This window comes from Macaca thibetana, chromosome 19 (genome assembly GCF_024542745.1).
Source record: "Macaca thibetana thibetana isolate TM-01 chromosome 19, ASM2454274v1, whole genome shotgun sequence".
Classification (NCBI taxonomy): Eukaryota; Metazoa; Chordata; class Mammalia; order Primates; family Cercopithecidae; genus Macaca; species Macaca thibetana.
In genome coordinates this window covers 9,069,505-9,089,623 of record NC_065596.1, presented here as the reverse complement: position 1 = coordinate 9,089,623, position 20,119 = coordinate 9,069,505, and the positions used below count along the sequence as shown (strand labels likewise).

The 20,119-nt window shown below is 48.1% G+C and overlaps 1 protein-coding gene across 2 annotated transcripts in view; it reads right to left on the bottom strand.

Annotated features, from left to right (window-relative positions):
• The window catches only part of AKAP8L (A-kinase anchoring protein 8 like), a 35,215-nt gene extending 17,474 nt beyond the window's left edge, over window positions 1-17,741 (bottom strand). The window contains exons 1-5 of one of the 2 annotated variants that reach the window (XM_050769560.1): window positions 17,553-17,741; window positions 9,019-9,093; window positions 2,153-2,185; window positions 1,812-1,869; window positions 1,629-1,709 (exon numbers count right to left, since the gene is read on the bottom strand). In XM_050769560.1, the coding sequence (XP_050625517.1) occupies window positions 1,629-1,709; window positions 1,812-1,869; window positions 2,153-2,185; window positions 9,019-9,093; window positions 17,553-17,565 (260 nt within the window). In that variant the 5' untranslated portion in view covers window positions 17,566-17,741. Of the gene's footprint in view, window positions 1-1,628; window positions 1,870-2,152; window positions 2,186-9,018; window positions 9,094-17,552 lie in introns of both variants that reach the window. The other variant, XM_050769559.1, reaches the window with a different exon arrangement.
• Window positions 17,742-20,119: the final 2,378 nt, after the last annotated feature.

Here is a 20,119-nt window from a genome sequence, read left to right as displayed (position 1 = left end):
CTGGGGTGGAGGCTCTAGTCCAGTGAGTCTCAACGAGGGGCAGAGCTGCTCCACAGCCCTTCGGGAATATGTGCACCATCTGTGGGAGTCGCAACGCCCAAGGCTGCTCCTCATGGGGCAAGGCTGAGCACCCCAGCACCCTGCAGGCTGCAGGCAGGTCCAGCACAACGAATGTGCAGCCAGTGAGGCTGTTGACACCCATGGGAAACACCGTTCTTGTCCCTCATGGCTGGGGAACCTTCGAACTCTGCAAAGTCCCTCATTACCAAAACAACTGAGACAAAAGGGGGAGTATTTCCCAGGAAAGACACTGAGAGCTTGCCCAGGGACAAGAAAAAGCTGTATTACATGATCTGGAGCCTAGAGCCAGACACCAAACTCTACATACCCTATATTGCAACTGGGAAGGCAGGCCAGACCTCCTCCCAGGACACAGAGGGCACCGCAGAGAGCTCTTTTAACCATGACTGCAGCCCGAAGCCTACGCCCCCACAGGCCTGGACCCCACACACCTCACAGGCACAAGGGCTCCCCTTGCACACTCTTCCCTAAACCTGGGCCACCAACAGGCACTGGCAGCTCTAAGAGCAGCAGCTGGTGCTGCCACTGCTCTGCTTACCCCCATCCCAGGCTCCAGGCTGTGGTAAGAAGGTGCACAGCAGCAATGCAAGCCCAAGCCTCACGTGCCAAGCCCTCAGCTCTGAGTGCTGCAGCTGTTGGGCCAGGAGTTACAGAGCCCATGGCATCAAGTCCCCTTGTGCCTGTCCCACACCCTGCCACCACAGCCCTGGGGCCTCACTTGGCCCTACCAGTGCTCAGCCAGGCGACTCCTTACTCTTGGCTCTCACTCATCTGTTAGCTGGAACTCCACTCTATCCTGTGCTAAAGATACACCCGCCCTCCTCACCGAAGCCTCGCACTGGGCACAAGCACTCCTGGGCCAAGTCCAGTTCAGTTAATGACAAACGCCCACAGCATGATGCTCTGGAGTAGGGCAGATCTGGTAGGCAAGGCCCAGCCCCACCACGTACTTGCTGCGTGCCTTCGGGGTATGACCTGCCTGCACTTCTGTATCCCCACCTGCAAAATGAGGACAGCAGCAGTTCCTCACAAGAGTGCTTCCAACAGGTACACGTTTGTAAGGCACAGGAGAGTAACCAGGAAATGCCCACACCTGCCCCGACCCTTACGTGGGGGTGGCCCAGCTCACAGTGATCAGCCCCAAACGCTCGTCCCACCCTTCACACCAAACTCCATCTGTCCTGCCCTGACACCACGCAGGACGCAAAGTCTCGAGAGAATTCCTTCCAAATGGCTGTCCTTGGAGGGAGGGGCAACCAAACACTCTGTTTTTGAGGGCACAGCGAAGGCAGCCCAATCTGGGCTTGTTCCTCCCACTCCAAGCTGGGGAAAGGCTGACCACTAGGTAGTGCGGCAGGGGTTGAGGGTGGGTGAGAGGAGACACAAGTCAGAGACGGGAAGTGCGACGGACCCCGCTGGGAGCCACAGCAGCACCAAGCAGCGGGGAGGAAGCAGACACAGAGGCGCACTCAGAAAGGAAGACGCAGTGGGCAGCAGGCAGGAGCCACCCCTGCAGAGCCTCAGCCCCTAGGCAGGTGTCCACTCACCTTTCTCCACCTGAGCCGTACACGCCTCCTTGCATCATGTCTGTCTCCAAATGCGGCACCATATCTAAGCGCTGGTTAATTCTGGATAAAACGGAATCGGCACTGGCGCTACCCGAGGCACTAGTGTTTGCATTTGTGTCAGAGCTAGGCATTTCCCAAGAGTGTGAAGTGGCCATACCATACCCATAGTTGGTGGTGTTATCCTGGCCATAGCCATAGCCATAGCCATAGCCCTCGTAGCCTGCAGTGAGGGAGACAGAGACAGACAGATGGTGGGGGCAGGCAGGCAGAGACAGAGACAAACACAGATACAAGGGTATCTTCTGTCACAGAGAGAGAAGACCCTAGCCACTGAGGCTGGAGGGGCCCTGGCCATTCTGATGAGCGCCTCCTGTTAAGGAGTAGGTAACCCCAGAAACACGCCCCCTCCCCACTCCCAACCTTGGTCAAGCGGGGCAGCAGCTGAGAAACATAGCCAGAACAACCCCAAGGGACAGGACAGTGATCGCAGGAATGACACTTGCCTCTATTTGTCCCAGAGTTCCAAGTTCCATATCCTACAAAAAGTAAAAGGGCAGTTACATCTATACTTGCGTACAATACAAGGCCGTAATTCAGGTGCAAAGACAATTATTCCCAGGACCTGACTGGTCAGAGCAGGCTGCACCTCCTCTAACCGAGACGCCTTGAGCTTGCGAGCACTGTGCAAATGATCCAGGCCACTTGCTGCCCTGGTGCCTGGCTGCCTGTGGCTCTGAGCTTCTGTTATTTAAGGATCCTCCTGTTCCCAATACTCTCAACTAAGGAACTTGGCTCCTACACTCCTTCCCTTAAGAGCCAGAATTAGAAGGTGACCTCCACACCCCAGGCTAAACGCTAATCAGTTTATAGCAGAAAACCCAACCCCAGTCTCCCAAGAGACTGCCTTAAAAGGGAGGGCCAACAAGCCCTTGAATTGTTGACTGTGCTGTGCTGGAACACATCAGTGAGAGAAGCCCAAGAAGCAACCCCTTACTTGAGAAAAGCTGTGGAGAGAACCATCTGGATTATCAACTTAATAGGCTCTGGATTCAATCACAATACATGATAAAACCTCATTCCTTCAGGAACATAAAGCCACTGAGAAGTGACAAAGTGTAAAGTCCCCTGGGAACTCAAACACACAGTTCCTCCCCAAAGGAGGGCACAGAGCAGGTGACCCCTTTCCCTTGGTCTCTGGTGAGACCCAACAGTTGTTTCCCATTCCATGTCATCTCTGCCCCACAGACAGAGGACACGCTCAATCCAGGGCAGGGGACCGAAGCTCAGTGAGACAGACAGCAGGGCAGTTAAGTGGCAGAAGCCAGACCACAGCAGGAAGAGTATAAGTCAACTGAAAAGATGAGCCAGACAGAATAGGCAGGCTGTTGTCCTGCACTCGGGTTCCTCCACAACCTGGTGCACAAAAAGAATAGGAGAAATCAGAGAGAAGCTGAGGAACTGCTGATGACCACTATGTTTAACAAGAGAGCTCACAAAACACAAACTCTTGGGCTGGAGAAACCAAAACAGAGGCTTCTCATCCATTTGTTTATGCACACCCTGAGCACAGGGAACAGATGCTTGCAGTCCCAGGCACCACTCAGGTATGGAGATCTGCTTATCGGTAAGGGAGACGCTAACAGCCAGAGCGCAGCAAGGGTAAGTCAGGAGTGGTGGCTGAGGAAATAGTGGCTAAGGAGCCATTCTAACAGGCAAGAGAGGCTGGCGGAGCCACATAAAGAACAATGCACATGGCTGGGTGTGGTGGCTCATGCCTGTAATCCCAGCACTTTGGGAGGTCGAGGTGGGCGGATCACCTGAGGGCAGGAGTTTGAAACCAGACTGACCAACATGGTGAAACCCTGACTCTACCAAAAATACAAAAATTAGCCAGGTGAGGTGGCACACACCTTTAGTCCCAGCTACTCAGGAGGCTGAGGCACACGAATTGCTTGAACCCAGGCAGCAGAGATTGCAGTGAGGTGAGATCGCACCACTGCACTCCAGCCTGGGTGACACAGTGAAACTCCATTAAAAAAAAAAATAGAACACCACACAGGTAGCCCAGGCAGCTACTGTATACCTGGCCAAGTGACTGTTTGTCTGTTTGTACCAGGGACAGTGGGCATTAGCTATTCTAAAGAAAATAGGAGTTGAGCGTGGTGGCTCACACCTGTAATCCCAGCACTTTGGGAGGCCAAGGCGGGTGGATCACGAGGTCAGGAGTTCGAGACCAGCCTGGCCAAAATGGTGACACCCCATCTCTACTAAAAATACAAAAATTAGCCAGGTGTGGTGGTGTGCGCCTATGGTCTCAGCTGCTTGGGAGGCTGAGGCAGGAGAATCACTTGAACCTGGGAGGTGGAGGTTGCAGTGAGCCGAGATCACACCATTGCACTCCAGGCTGGGCGACTGACTGAGCAAGACTCTCTCTCAAAAAAAAAAAAAAAAAGAGAAAAGAAAAAGGAAAAGAAAAAGAAAATAGGATACGGAGGCAAAAGCAGATCCATCAGGGCTCTGCTTGTGAGGCTACAATGTGGTCACTGTAAGCTTCACCTGCTGAGGATCTGCCAGAACAGAGTGAGGAGGCACAAGGAAAGGAAGCAGGCATCAACTCCGTGAACACCACTTTACGTTTTAAGGACAGGCAGGGCCTCCCACGATGGGCAACTCTCAGGAGTCCCTCCAGGTAAACACTCACTATATGCCACTTGCTATGCCTGGAGCAACCCAGACTCCTTAATGGACATCCCAGCTGGGTGCCTTCAGGAGGAAGCCTTCATCTAGACTGGCGTTTAGGGACTCCCCAAGACCTGCCCTTTCTGAAAGAATACCCCAACTCATTTCCATCCCCAGAAGGAATGAGATCATGGTTGACAAAGGAAATGTTAAAGGTATAAATATATATATATATATATATATCTCTTTAAAGATATATATATTATATATATATAAAAATATAAAATATATGTACATATATATTTTTGAGACACAGTCTTGCTCTGTCCCCTAGGCTGAAGTGTAATGGTGTGATCACAGCTTACTGCAGCCTCGACTTCCCGGGTTCAAGTGACCCTTCTGCCTCAGCCTCCGGAGTGGCTGGGACTACAGGCATGTGCCACCATGCCTGGCTAATTTCTTATATATTTTGTAGAGATAGGGTTGTACTATGTTGCCCAGGCTGGTCTCAAACTCCTGGGGGCTCAAGCGATCCTCCCATCTCAGCCTCTCAGAGTGCTGGGATTATAGGCATGAGCCACTGCACCTGGCCAAGAACACAATTTTTAAAAGAAAAAAGGACATGGTCACAGTATGTAATATTTATGGACCAAAAATAGAAAACAATTTAACACTCAACTTTAAGGTAATAGTTAATCAGATTATAGACTACCTACTCAGTGACATATCATGTAAGCATAAAAAAAGAATTTACTGTGCCTTATGTGGCACAAGGAAATGCTTCCAACATAAAATAAAGCAGGACCAGTCAGGTGCAGTGGCTCACACCTGTAATCCTACCATTTGGGGAAGTGGGGCAGACAGATCGCTTGAGCCCAGGAGTTTGAGACCAGCCTGGGCAACACAGCAAAACACTATCTCTACAAAAAATACCAAAATTAGCTGGGCGTGGTAGGGCATGCCTGTAGTCCCAATTATGTGGGAGGCTGAGGTGGGAGGGCCACCTGTATCCAGGAGGTGGAAGTTGCAGTGAGCTGAAATTGTTCCACTGCACTCCAGCCTAGGTGACAGAGTGAGACCATATCTTTTTTTTTTTTTTTTTTTTTTTTTTTTTTTTTGAGACGGAGTCTAGCTCTGTTGCCCAGGCTGGAGTGCAGTGGCCGGATCTCAGCTCACTGCAAGCCCCGCCTCCCGGGTTCACGCCATTCTCCTGCCTCAGCCTCCCGAGTAGCTGGGACTACAGGCGCCCGCCACCTCGCCCGGCTAATTTTTTTTGTATTTTAGTAGAGACGGGGTTTCACCGTGTTAGCCAGGATGGTCTCGATCTCCTGAACTCGTGATCCGCCCGTCTTGGCCTCCCAAAGTGCTGGGATTACAGGCTTGAGCCACCGCGCCCGGCCGAGACCATATCTTAAAAAAATAAAATAAAATAAAGCAGGATCCACAATTCTATCCACATATAAAGTATTAAACTACATAAAATTAGTAAGCTGACAAAAATTAAATATTAATATGGTAGGATCTTGGCTGTTTTTCAAAATGTTATTTAAATGTTATATTGTTCTTGCAATTCAAGCCAGAAGGAAAAATAAATCCATCTCTATTCTTTCACAATTTCGTATGTAAAAAAAATCTCAAAAAGATCTACAAAAGAGCTACTAGAAAAAGTGAGCTTAGCAAGGTTTATTACAAGGTCAATCTATAAGTCAAATTTCAAATATTACAAGGTAAACCTACAAATCAAATAGCAATCAAATTTCTACATATCAGCAATGAATTGAAAGTTTTTAAAAGTATCATTCACTATAGTACTAAAAACATGAAAAACTTAAGTGTAAATCTAACAAAATATGTGTAGGATCTGTGTTGAAAACTACAAAACACTAATAAATCAAAGACCTACATCAGTGAAGTGACATACTGCGTTCATGAATCAGAAGACTTGATATTGTTAAGATGTCAATTTTCTCAAACTAATCTCAAACTAACCTATAGATTCTACAGATTTGATAGATCTATAGACCCAAGGCTCTCTCGCTCAAAATCTCAGCACGAATTTTTAAAAAACTTGATAGACTGATTCTAAAATTTATATGCAAAGAAACTAACAATTCTGGAAAAAAGAACAAACCTGGAGGACTAATATTTCAAGATTGCTACTATCCAGTAATCAAGACTGCATTGCTGGGCCAGGCGCGGTGGCTAAGGCCTGTAATTCCAACACTTTGAGAGGCCGAGGCAGGTGGATCACATGAGGTCAGGAGTTTGAGACCAGCCTAGCCAACATGGTGAAACCAGTCTCTACTAAAAATACAAAAAGACTGTGCTGCTGAATGAAGTTTAGATGTACAGACCAATGGAACAGAATGAGAGTCCAAGAGTCCAGAAATAGAGCCACAGTAGATGGCCAACTGATTTTCAGTAAAGGTACAAAGGCATTTCAATAGAGAAAAAATAGTCCTGGCGCGGTGGCTCACACCTGTAATCCTAGCACTTTGGGAGGCTGAGGCAGGCGGATCACCTGAGATCGGGAGTTCAAGACCAGCCTGGTCAACATGGTGAAATCCTGTCTCTACTAATAATACAAAAATTAGCCGGGCATAGTGGTACATGCCTGTAATTCCAGCTATTTGGGAGGCCAAGGCACGAGAATCGCTTGAATCTGGGAGGTGGGGGTTGTGGTGAGCCGAGATCGCGCCATTGCACTCCAGCCTGGGCAACAAGAGCGAAACTCTGTCTTAAAAAAGAAAGAAAGAAAGAAAGAGGCCGGGAGCAGTGGCTCACGCCTGTAATCCCAGCACTTTGGGAGGCCAAGGTGGGCAGATCACGAGGTCAGGAGATTGAGACTATCCTGGCTAACACGGTGAAACCCCGTCTCTACTAAAAATACAAAAAAATTAGCCTGGCGTGGTGATGGGCGCCTGTAGTCCCAGCTGCTCAGGAGGCTGAGGAGGGAGAATGGTGTGAACTTGGGAGGTGGAGCTTGCAGTGAGCTGAGATCGCGCCACTGCACTCCAGCCTGGGGGACAGAGTGAGAAAAAAAAAAAAAAGAAAGAAAGAAAAAATAGCTTTTTTTTTTTTCTTTTTAAACAAATGGTGCTGGAACAATTGTATATCTACATGCAATACAAGAAGAAACCTTAGCCGATACTGCACACCTTGTGGAAAAATTAACTCAATATGGATCACAGACTAAATGTAAAACCTTAAACTAAAACACCTAAAAGAAAATTCAAAAGAAAAATCTTATAGATTTATTAGATAAAAAAGCAAAATCATCATCTATTAAAGAAAAGATTGAATTCGGCTTCAAAATTAACAACTTGTATTCTTTCAAAGATACTGACAAGAGAATAGACAAGCCACAGTCTGGGAGAAAACATTTGTAAACGGCACATCCGAGAAATGGCTTGTACTCAGAATACGTAACCCAGAGGGAAAATAATTCAAAAGGATGTGCAATTAGGGACTATATTTGATGAAAGGAAGAGGCAGGGAGGGCAGGACAGGGAAGCCAAGCAAACCAAGTTTCTCCTCATTTATGAAACACCCGATACCTTCTCACCCAATTTCAAAATATTTTAAGTCTTCCCTTTTTCTGGGACTAGCTGCTGCTACTTGGGAAGCTTACTTAAGTCCCTTTATGCAGTGATCCCTGAGGGCATGTTAGCTGTGTAGGATCAGTCTTTCCCCAGATCTTGGTAGTAAAAGAAATTACCCATCTCAGTAACTAAGACATTATCCTTGTTAATTCCAAAGAGGGCTCCTTCTCAACAGACACCCCTAGAGTCACAGACAACCAAAGACCAGCTTTATCAGCAGTTCCGGGCTGCCACAGCACACAAACAAAACAGACAAAACAGCATCTGTGAATCCTACTGGTGGCTACTTCTGAATTAGCTAATGAAGTGTTTCTGTCCACACTGGAAAACTCAATCAGAGATCTTCACTCAACTCCGTGTGTGTGGAGCCCGCTGGCTTGAGGTGGCCTGGCTGAGTCTCCGAAAGCTGCTAGATTCACATACTCAGCCTCTCTCCCACAGCAAGGACACGCACTACGCTGGGACTAAGTTAACAGCTTGCTCTCTCCTGGACCAATCCTTTGGACTTTTTTTTTTTTTTTTTTTTTTTTTTTTTGATATGGAGTCTTGCTCTGTTGCCAGGCTGGAGTGCAATGGCGTGATCTCGGCTCACTGTAACCTCTGCCTCCAGGGTTCAAGCGATTCCCCTGCCTCAGCCTCCTGAGTAGCTGGGACTATAGGTGGGTGCCACCATGACCAGCTAATGTTTTGTATTTAGAAGAGATGGTGTTTCACCATGTTGGCCAGGATGGTCTCTATCTCCTGACATCAGGTGATCCACCCGCCTCGGCCTCCCAAAGTGCTGGGATTACAGGCGTGAGCCACTGTGCCCTCCTTTGGACTTTAATTGGTCACTCTGAGTCCCAGTCCCTCTCTCATGGGGATTTGAAGCCAGGCCTTTTATCAAAGAGCCTAACTTGCTCAGGAACACAGCTACTTTTCCCATAACTGTCTGAAAGGGAAGCACTAGCTATTCAAATGGCCACACCATTTCACACAAGTTTAGGTTTAAAAAAGCATGACAGGATGACAGCAAAGCCAAAGGCAACTAAGAAGACAAGGAACTGCTCTGCAAAACACTTTGGTTCCCACCAGAGGCCCACACTTACCATAATCACAGGTGGGCTGAGCACTGGTATCCGAGTATGTCGACTGCAAAGTGGTTTCAGATCCCTGGACAAAGCCTAAACATAAAGACAGTGGGGTTAATTTCCCCAAGCAAGTCACAGGGAAATGACCTGAGACTACCTAACCTTTGGTATGGGATTGCCAGCAGGCCCTTCTCTCAATGAAAAGCCATCAAAACCTCTAGATTCCACAGTTTAATTAGACTGTCAGAAAATATTAACCAATGGAAAGGCAGGTTACGTTTAACTTGCTATACCAGGAGGACTAGATTAAAAAATTAAAAAATTATTTATTTACTTTTTAAAAACAGGGTCTCACTCTGTCTGGGCTGGAATGCAGTGGCATGATCACGGCTCAGTGCAACCTCGCCTTCCAGGCTCAAACGATCCTCCTGCCTCAGCCTCCCAAGTAGCTGAGACTATAGGTTCATGCCATCATGTCCAGCTAATTTTTATATTTTTTGTAGAGATGGGGTTTCATCATGTTGCCCAGGCTGGTCTTTAATTCCTAGACTCAAGCAATCCACCCTCCTGAACCTCCCAAAGTGTTGGGATTACAGGCATGAGCCACAGAGCCTGGCCCCAAATAAAAATTTTTAAACATTTAGGTCAGTAGCCTATTCTGATAAATGAACACCCAAGTTATCATTCTGTTAAATGAGGAAACTATTCAAATTCCTGAAAAGTGAGCCACTTGGAATTCAAATAAGGATGGAGGTTAGCTTCCAAACCATGTTAAAGCAAAGAATACCCCCTCTCCCCGTCCTAAATCTGAAACACAAACTGCTTTATATTTTGGTTTTCCATTAAAAAGCGTGTATAACAATTATTTCTGGGCCGGGTGGCTATTTGTAATTTTCAGGTCATGAGTTGGCTCTGATGGGAAAGGCAAATATTGCCTCTTTTGGGCAGTACTTTGGGAGGCCAACGCGGGCAGATCACGAGGTCAGGAGATCGAGACCATCCTGGCTAACATGGTGAAACCCCATCAGGTGAATCCCCACCAGGTTGGGATTACAGGCAAATATGCTTGTCATCCCAACACTTTGGGAGGCCAAGGTGACTAGCCTGGGCAACAGGGCGAAACCTTGTCTCTACAAAAAAAAAAAAAAAAAAAAAAAAAGTCGGCTGTGGCAGCATACGCTTGTACTCCTAGCTACTTGGGAGGCTGAGGTGGGAGTGTCACTTGAGCCCACAAGATCAAGGCTGCAGTGAGCTATGATTGCGCCACTGCATTCCAGCCTGGGTGACAGAGCAAGACCCTGTCTCAACAAAAAACAAAAAACAATTATTTCTTTTTTCTTTTTTTTGAGACGGAGTCTTGCTCTGTCGTCCAGACTGGAGTGCAGCGGCCGGATCTCAGCTCACTGCAAGCTCCGCCTCCCGGGTTTACGCCATTCTCCTGCCTCAGCCTCCCGAGTAGCTGGGACTACAGGTGCCCGCCACCTCGCCCGGCTAGTTTTTTGTATTTTTTAGTAGAGACGGGGTTTCACTGTGTTAGCCAAGATGGTCTCGATCTCCTGACCTCGTGATCCGCCCGTCTCGGCCTCCCAAAGTGCTGGGATTACAGGCTTGAGCCACCGCGCCCGGCCAAAACAATTATTTCTTAAAAGTAATTATTTGGGGTTGGCATGTTCATATGGAAATAAGTATTATTATGTACACATAAAATTTCCTATCTTCTCAACTCTCAAACTGTTTCTCAACATAAAATGAATTAGGGCTGAGTACTGACTCATGCCTGTACTCAGTACTTTGGGAGGCCAACGGGGGTCGATTGGTTGAGGCCAGGAGTTCAAGACCAGCCTGGCCAACATGGTGAAACCCCATCTCTACCAAAAATACAAAAATTAGGCCGGGTACGGTGGCTCATAATCCCAGCACTGTAATTTCAGCACTGAGTGGCTGAGGCGGGTGGATCATGAGGTCAGGAGTTCTGGCCAATATGGTGAAGCCCTATTTTCTCTACTAAAAATATAAAAATTAGCTGGGTGTGGTGGTGTGTGCCTGTAGTCCCAGCTGCACAGGAGGCTGAGGCAGAAGAATCGCTTGAACCCAAGAGGTGGAGGTTGCAGTGAGCCAAGATCATGCCACTGCATTCCAGCCTGGGCAACAGAGCAAGACTCTGTCTCAAAACAAACAAACAAACAAACAAAATCCCAAAATTAGTTGGGCCCGGTGGCGCCTGCCTGTAATTCCAGGTTCTTGGGAGGGTGAGGGAGAAGAACTGCTTAAACCCAGGAGGCGGAGGTTGCAGTGAGTGGAGATCGCGCCACTGCACTCAAGCCTGGGTAACAGATCAAGACTCCATCTCAAAATAAATAAATAAATGAAATAAAATGAGTGTCAAGTAAGGAAAACTTCTACCTCTATCAGAAACCACTGCTCCTACAGACTATTATTAATCCTAATCCTGCCACTTGCTTTAAAACTACATTTAAAAAAAAAACCTCTGCAGTTAGAAATACATATATATATATATTTATTTTGAGACGGAGTCTCGCACTAGGCTGGAGTGCAGTGGCACAATCTCGGCTCGTTGCAACCTCCGCCTCCCGTATTCAAGCGATTCTCCTGCCTCCGCCTTCTGAGTAGCTGGGACTACAGGCGCGTGCCACCGTGTCCGGCTACTTTTTTTTGTATTTTTCGTAGAGATGGGGTTTCACCATGTTAGCCAGGACGGTCTCAATCTCCTAAATTTGTGATCCACCCACCTCGGCCTCCCACAGTGCTGGGATTACAGGCGTGAGCCACCGCGCCCAGCCAGAAATACATATTTTTGAATAATTTTCTCTCAGCACTGAAATTTTGACAGATACCATAAGAGGCAGGATTTGCCTTTCCCATCAGAGCCAACTCATGACCTGAAAATTAAAGCCTTTGCCTCTAACAGCTTGTTTATATAAAAAACCTACAGAAATGCCTTCTCTTCTGTGGGTAGGCGTTCTCTTATTCGTTGACAGTCTATTTTATCTCTTAAGACCACAGCAGCAGCAGCCAACACTGAACAAGGGCTTTCCCTGCAGGATGCCAAGAACATTTATCTGCAATGATCTCATTTCATCCTCACCACAGATAAGAAGGACAGGTGGGCAAGATCCCTTACTCTGCAATTCCCCCAGGTACAAAACAGTCTGAAGACCAAGTGTTTTCTACCAGTGTGGTGCCAAAACTCATGTTGCAGCTGTTTTCACCTGTGAGAACATTTATAATCTTTCTTTGTCCTACTTAGTGCAGAATTAATGTATTTAAATACAGGGTGCTTCCCCAGACCCCACATGACTTCTCTTAAGCTAGAATTCCAAAATACATCTAGCTCCAAGGGTTCCAAAGAAGGAGCTGTGAACCCACCTTCATCTTCACTTTCCAGAGTAGGGACTGGGCCCTGAGGAAGGATAAAACCCGAGGACACACAGATCCAGTCTTCTACCTTCCCTAAGTAAAGAGGGTAGGAATCCATTGAAATGGATTCCTTCCAGGGATCTGGACCTTCCTGAGATGCCTAAAATCCAGGAATTGTTGGTTAATAGCTATCTATAAGAAATACTGACAGCAGCTTCGAAGAGTTCACCCAGGGGAAAGCCTTATAATGTAAGAAGGACCCAGCCCCTGTGGTCTCCACTGTTTGCTCGACTAGCTTCTGGAAACTTGTTCTTTCAGCAATTGGGCCAGCAGTAAGATGGCCTCAGATTTCAGGTAATGTGGTCTGTGAGTACTGCAACGGCAAATGACAGCCTACCACACCCTCACAAGAACACAGTCAGCAAGCTGCTGAGCAAAACATCTGTGTCTGTTCAGGCGAGAGGGGCCCTGGTTCTTCCCTAGGAAGGAAAGACGATCCATCAAACCCTCCAAAGCAACGGCAATCTCTGCTCTAACTCTGTCCCCTGCACCACATGGACATTCTGCTCCACAATACTGTCTGCAAAGATTGCAGGGCAGGCCCTTCTAGAGCCAGTTTTGGCTCCTATTATGAATAAATTCTTTTTTTTTTTTTTTTGAGACGGAGTCTCCCTCTGTCTCCCAGGCTGGAGTGCAGTGGCGCGATCTCGGCTCACTGCAAGCTCCGCCTCCCGGGTTCAAGCGATTCTCCTGCCTCAGCCTCCCGAGTAGCTGGGACTACAGGCGCCCTTGCCCGGCTAGTTTTTCGTATTTTTTTAGTAGAGACGGGGTTTCACCGTGTTCACCAGGATGGTCTCGATCTCCTGACCTCGTGATCCACCCGTCTCGGCCTCCCAAAGTGCTGGGATTACAGGCGTGAGCCACCGTGCCCGGACTTTTTTTTTTTTTTTTTTTTTTGAGATGGAGTTTGGCTCTTATCGCCCAGGCTGGAGTGCAGTGGTGCGATCTCAGCGCACCGCAACCTCCGCCTCCTGGGTTCAAGCGATTCTCCTGCCTCAGCCTCCCGAGTAGTGGGGACTACAGGCATGCGCCACCACGTCCAGCTAATTTTGTATTTTAGTAGAGATAGGGTTTCTCCATGTTGGTCAGGCTGGTCTCAAACTCCCAACCTCAGGGGATCCGCCCGCCTGGGTCTCCCAAAGTGCTGGGATTACAGGCGTAAGCCACTGTGCCCAACCTAAATTCTTAGCTGGTTTATAAAGTGTTCTCTTGGTACAATTTACCAGCCTGATTAGCTCTGGATGAAAAAATAAAATATGCCCTATATGGCCCTATAAAGCTAAGTGTCATATCATGGATTTCTTTCTATTTTCATTAGAGACAGGAGGTCTCACTGTCATTCAGGCTGGAGTGCAGTGGCACAATCACTGCTCACTATGTCCTCAGACTCTGGGGCTCAAGCGATCCTCCTACTTCAGTCTCTTGTGTAGGTGGGACTATAGTCACACACCACCAGGCCCAGCTAATTTTTGTTTTCTTTTTTCTTTTCTTTTTTTTTTTGAGAGACAGGGTCTCACTATGTTACCCATGCTGATCTTGAATTCCTGGGCTTAAGCAATCCTCTCACTCTGAGACCATGGATTTCTAGTTCTGCAGCAACACTCCTTGCTTTTAACCAATCTCTCTTGTCAACTTTTTTTGCTCAAAAATACAAAAGCAGGCCAAATACTGGGGCTCATGTCTGTAACACCAGTACTCTGGGAGGCTGAGTTGGGAGGATCGCTTGAGCCCAGGAGTTCAAGACCTGCCTGACAACATAGTGAGACCTCATCTCAGAAATAAAAAATTAGCCGGGCATGGTGGCATGCACATGCAGTCACAGCTACTTGGGAGGCTGAGGTGAGGTGGGAGGATCACCTGAGCACAGGAGGGCAAGGCTGCAGTGAGCTATGATGGCACCACTGCATTTCAGCCTGGGCAATATAGTGAGACCCTGTCTCAACAAAACAAAACAAAAGTTTCTCAGTGTTATACTTTTCCTTCTTTTTCCTTTTTAAAAAAGAGTATATATTTTCTTGAGACAGGATATTGCTCTGTTGCCCAGGCTGGAGTGCAGTGGCATGGTCATAGCTCAGCAATGTTGAACTCCCGGGCTCCAGCAAACCTCCCAGAGTCTCGCTGTTATCCAGGCTGGAGCGCAGTGGCACAATCATGGCTCACTGCAGCCTCGATCTCGCATAGTTAACTTTTTATTTTTAATTTTTATAGAGAAAGGGTCTTGCTGTGTTGCCCAGGCTCTTCTCAAACTCCCAGCCTCAAGCAATCTTCCTGCCTTGGCCTCCCAAAGTGTTGAGATTACAGGTGTGAGCCACCATGCCTGATCTAAAAAAAAGAGTCTTATTTGAAGGAGTAACAGAGAGTGCCAAAAATTAAAGGATAACTGGAATTAGGTTAGGTTGCCTCCAACCTTTATTATCTGAGCCAAGAGTAGGGTGACAACCATCCTCCAAGATAGTCTCCAATCATTCTTGCCTCTTAATGTTATGTAGATCCCTCCCAACTAATAGAGGTAGCCGGTGCAACCAATAAGATCTATGAAAATGACTGAGTGTGACTTCTGGGATTTCTGCCTTGCTCTTTCTGGGATCATTCAGTCTGGGGAAAACCAGCCACCATGTTGTGAGGACTCTCTAGCAGCCAGCCATAGGGAGAGATCCATGGGGCCAAGAATTAACGGCCAGCATCAGCCCACCAGGCATGGGAGTTTAAGTCACCTTGGAGGTGGGACCTCCAGCCTCAGTCAGGCTTTCAGATGACTCTAGTCCAGATAGAGATCCTAAATGTAACCTCATGATATTCCAAGCTAGAACCACCCAGCGAAATCACCTGTCCATTCCAAACATAAGGAAACTGTGTGAGACAATAAATGTTTCTGTGATAAGTGCGGTAGCATGTCAGACCTTTGTTTGAGGGCCTGATTCTGGATATTTCTGTCCTGTTTTCCACTGCTCTCCTCTTCCCCTCTCAGTGCTAGAGATGCGGCTTCCTTTCCCACGTATAAATAAAGTAACTGGGTTCAAAAGCAGGGCGAGTTAATAAAAAGATTTACTAGTCACCTTTTATGTTTAATAATGGTTAACATTTGCTTCGAGGCCTCTAGGACTTACTCTTAAAGCTAGTAGTTGTCTGAAATGTGACTTAAAATGCCTTTGACTTTAGTGCCCTACTTCTTAAAAGGGGAAGACTCACATTGTAAATTACTGTGGTTTTCAGTTTATCAAGATAAAGGAAAAACAAATCATTACTTTATTAGCTTGGCTATCTCAGTGCCCACCCAAACCCAGAACTACAGCCTACAAGATCTACAGCTGGAATTCAGGTTGGGTCATTAGTGACCTTGTAACTCAGTTTCCTCATCTATTAAAGAAAAAGAGCTCCATTACTCAGCTACCCCACAGCACCCAACCATTCATCTTCTGGTTTCTTCAGCAGTCCTGTTTTTAAAAACCATGAAACTGTCTTCCAGTTCTTGGTAAGACTTGGTGAGAATTATATTCCAATCCCAGAGAGGTGAGTAACAACCCTATAGTCTGTCCTCCTGAACTAGGAAAGTTACAGAAAGGCTCTGGCAGAGCTGCCCAACCTGGACACTACTGATGTTTGAGGCCAGATACTTCTTTGCAGTAGGTGTCATTGTGTATACCGTAGCAGGGCAGCATCCCAAGCCTCCATCCACTAGATACCAGAAGCACTCCCTCTCCCATATGTGACAACCAAAAATGTCTCCAGACATTGCCAGATGTCCTCTGGGGGCAGAATCACCCTTGGCTGAGAAGCCATTGGGCTGGGGGATGGTTGCTAGAAAAAACTGGGGTTCTTGGAAAGCTTCTGACCTGGGAGCCAGGGTAGAGGGGACTGGCACTACCTTCTTGCCTATGCAAACATAAAGTGGTCTACAAAGGAGCTCCAGAGATTCATGTTCCATTCTCAGTTCTCAACATTCCAAGTAGAATGCAGGTTACCTGGCAACAACACACGCTCAAGCCTGTAATACCCTCACCAAATGGGGAGGCCTAGTCTAAGTCTCCTGGCTGAGAATCCTCATCAGTCACTGCCAAGGGAAACCCAGGAGGCCTTGGCAATTCACCCAGTGATGATTTACAGTCGCCCAAGCATATTGCGGGGGGTGGAGAGGGGCTCTCGGATCTTATCACCCACTCTCCCTTTCAAATCTCATTGGCCTCCCACTGGCCTCTTTGGCTGACCTTCTAACAAGCCAGGCAGTTCCTGCCCGTAAGCCTTTTACAGCAAAAGCTCCCTGGGCCAGATATCTTTATTCTCTCACTCCATTTAGGTCTCTGCTCAAATGTCACCACTTTACAGAGGGCTCCAACCACTCCATGTAGTGGAGCGACCCCCGCACGGTACTGACCACCCTAAAATATATCCTACACTCGCTTATTTGCCTATTAAGATCAGTCCTCGCCTCTAAGCTGCTTGATGAAGTCTTGTCTGTATTCCCGGTGCCCAATCTGCACCAGACACGGTTCATTTGACAGACGTAGAGAGAATTAACGTGGAATCTTGTCATTCCTTGCAGTTCAGCCCCCTAGGGGCCCAAGACTCCCCGCTCAGCCCAAACCTTTCCAATATTTACTTATCCCCCTAGGGCCTGGCGCCTCTCCCAGTTCTGAAATAGACAAAAGGGGGTGGTGGGTGGGATCGGGATGGAGGTGTAGAGCTGCGGCGTTTTTGCAGAGAAACTGCGCGGGGGAGGACGCGACAATGGCGACGGCAGCCGAGCCTGCTGACTGCTCGTAAGGACCAAGGCCTGAGAAAGGGAAACCTAAGGCGTTGAGGTCCACGAGCGCAGGCCAGGGACTGAGGTGGTGGGGGCGGAGACCTCGCGCGCTGAGGCCCGGGCCCACGGACACAGGCGACAGAAGCCAAGACCTCAGGCGGCTGGGAGCCGGGACGCCGGCTGCAGGCACAGAGAGCTGAGGCAACGAGGCGTGAGAGAAGCGACCCTGAGGCGACGGGCCAGCGGCGCCATTTTGTGACCGCAGGGAGGGCAGTGAAGGGGCCCCAGAGGAGGTGCGGGCAAGCCTGGTGCGGCATCCGCACCTCCTGTCCCATCCCCCACGCAGAGCCCGACCCCACCCTGCCAGGCCCACCTGTGTAGCTCATGATGGCGGGTAACACAACATCCGAGGACGCCGGCGGCTGCTGCTCTGCACATCCGACGCTGCGATAGCGGCTGCTAACCACAGGGTCTCCTCGACACACACCCGAGCCCCGCCTCCCGACCGCATTGGCCCATACCGGCCTTGGCTTCACGCCTATTGGATGATACCGCTGTCTATCTCTATGCCTCCTCCTATCAGTGGCTGGAAGCGGCTGGCAATCTCGTGAGAGCCCCGCCTTGTCCCCGCCTTCTGTTAGTCTAAGGCCTCAGTGATTGGCCTAGAGAAGCCGGCAGAGAGGCGGAGTCCTATAGCATTCGAGGGGGCGGAGCTGTGCACTACGGAAAGGCCCAAGGCCCAAGCGCGGTCGGGCTGGAGGAGCGCCAGTGCCCTGGAGACCCGCCAGAGGGAGCCGGGTCTACGGCTCAGGGCACGGCTGGGATGCCAGCTCCGCCGAGGTGCTGGATAAACCTAGCTACGTGTCTCAACTTCTCTGGCCTTCGGCTCCAAAATAAGCATAGCAAAGCCATGTTGGAATGAGAAAATTAAAACTCGGCACCAAACAAGATGCTGGACACACGTTTCAACATTACATGACAAAACGTGTGTAAAGGAATCATTCCGGGGCCAGTGCACTGAATAAACGTGATTAATCGTCACAAAACGGTAACAAATATATTTATAGGGCATATGCTTATATGTGTAATAATTCCGTTTGTATCGTGTGCCATTCAAATGCTCCTTCAAACCTGCAAGAAGCTTTTAATCCCCACTTAAAACTGAAGCCTGGAACTCATGATTTGCTCAAGGTCCTTGACAGTTACGTGTTAAAATGGGAACTTTGCTTCTAAAACCATCTTGATTCACTCTGGACTCCAGAGATCCTGCAATAGTGCAGCCGGGCACCAGTCATGTCCTCAGTCTGTTTCCTGGGCATACGGAAACCCCTGCCAGGGACAATTCATAATTGCTAGAGATGACAGAGCTACCCCAAAAAAGTACTTAACATGTGTTTGTGAAAACTCATCAAGCTGCGCAATTACGACTTCTACACTTCGTATGTTTTAATACTTTTTTTAAGGTATGCTGCTGCTTTTTGATATTTATTTCTTTAGGTGTAATAGTGGCATTTAAAACATTCAGAGAAACATACTGAAATACTAAGACGTTAACTGATCTTATGGCCAGGATGTGCTTCACACAATTCAGACAGGTAGAGAGCGAAGGAGGAAGCAAGGAGCTATAAGATAAACCTCTTACAGCTGAAGACATTGGTCATGGGTTGGTAAGTGATGGGTAGATGAGGGTCCATTTTACTGTTTGCTGTACTTTTGTATAGTTGGAATTCTCCATGATAAACTGTTTTAATAAAACTCCCCCACCCAGATGAGGCTTCTGCAGAACTTGCTGTCATATGGAACAAAGCCACTTATGATGTGTTAAGTGAGCAACTCCACACATGAAGCAGAGATCTGACAGATAAGCACTCTGGCTTTGGGGTTCATCTCCCTGTCAGCCTCAGGGATGCCTGCCTGTCTTTCAAACCAAGGCAGGGCCCTGCAGGTTCGTTCCTTCATGGCACTTGCCACAGCCATCATTGTACCCTGATTTGATTTCGTTTACATCCAACACCCTCACAGAGAGCACAGCTCAAAGGCTGAGACTTTGCTGCCTGAGGTGCATTAAAATGGCTTGAGCAGAGAAGAGCAATGCTCAGAAAGTTTTAGGAAAACATCCCCCTGCAAGAACTGGAGGCGACTCTTCCAAGGACACACGTGACCCTCACTTCACTGCATGATTGGTGGGGAGGAACTTGCCATGTGACTTTATAAGCTCTTGTATCATTTGTTTTTTGTTACATCTAGCCTATACCACTTTTATATTTCAAAAACTGACTTATGGGCCAGGCATAGTGGCTCATGCCTATAATCCCAGCATTTTGGGAGGATGATTGCTTGAGCTCAGGAGTTCAAGACCAGCCCGGGCAACATGGTGAAACCCCCGTCTCTACAAAAATTACAGAAATAAGCCAGGAGTGGTGGTGCACACCTGTGATCCCGGCTACCTGGATGGCTGAGGCAGGAGAATCACTTGAACCCAGGAGGCAGCAAGGTCCTACCACTGCATTCCAGCTTGGGCAACAGAATGAGACCATCTCAAAAAATAAAAAAATAAAAACTGACTTATGAAAAGTTGAAAGAGGAAGAAACACCTTTGAGTCAGCTCACAAGATGCTCTTCCTGCTTCCTAAGTCTTGGATACATCCACCCACCCACAGCACAGGATGGACAGAAGTGGTTGCAGCCTTCTGCTACCAGGCAAGATGTGCGTCCTGACCCCACAGGAGCAGATGTGCGGGCCAAGACCACCCTTGTGGGCGTGTTATTGCAGCCTGTTAACCCCTCCTTCCCAGGAAGGGGTATGATGGGAGGGCCCAGAAAGCAGGGCTGGGAGTAGAGGTGGCCCCTTCTGTCCACACGCCATGAGGTCATTCCCACTTTCCAGCACTTGGCCGTTTAGTGAAAAGGATGAGCTGAAAAACCACATGCAATAAACAA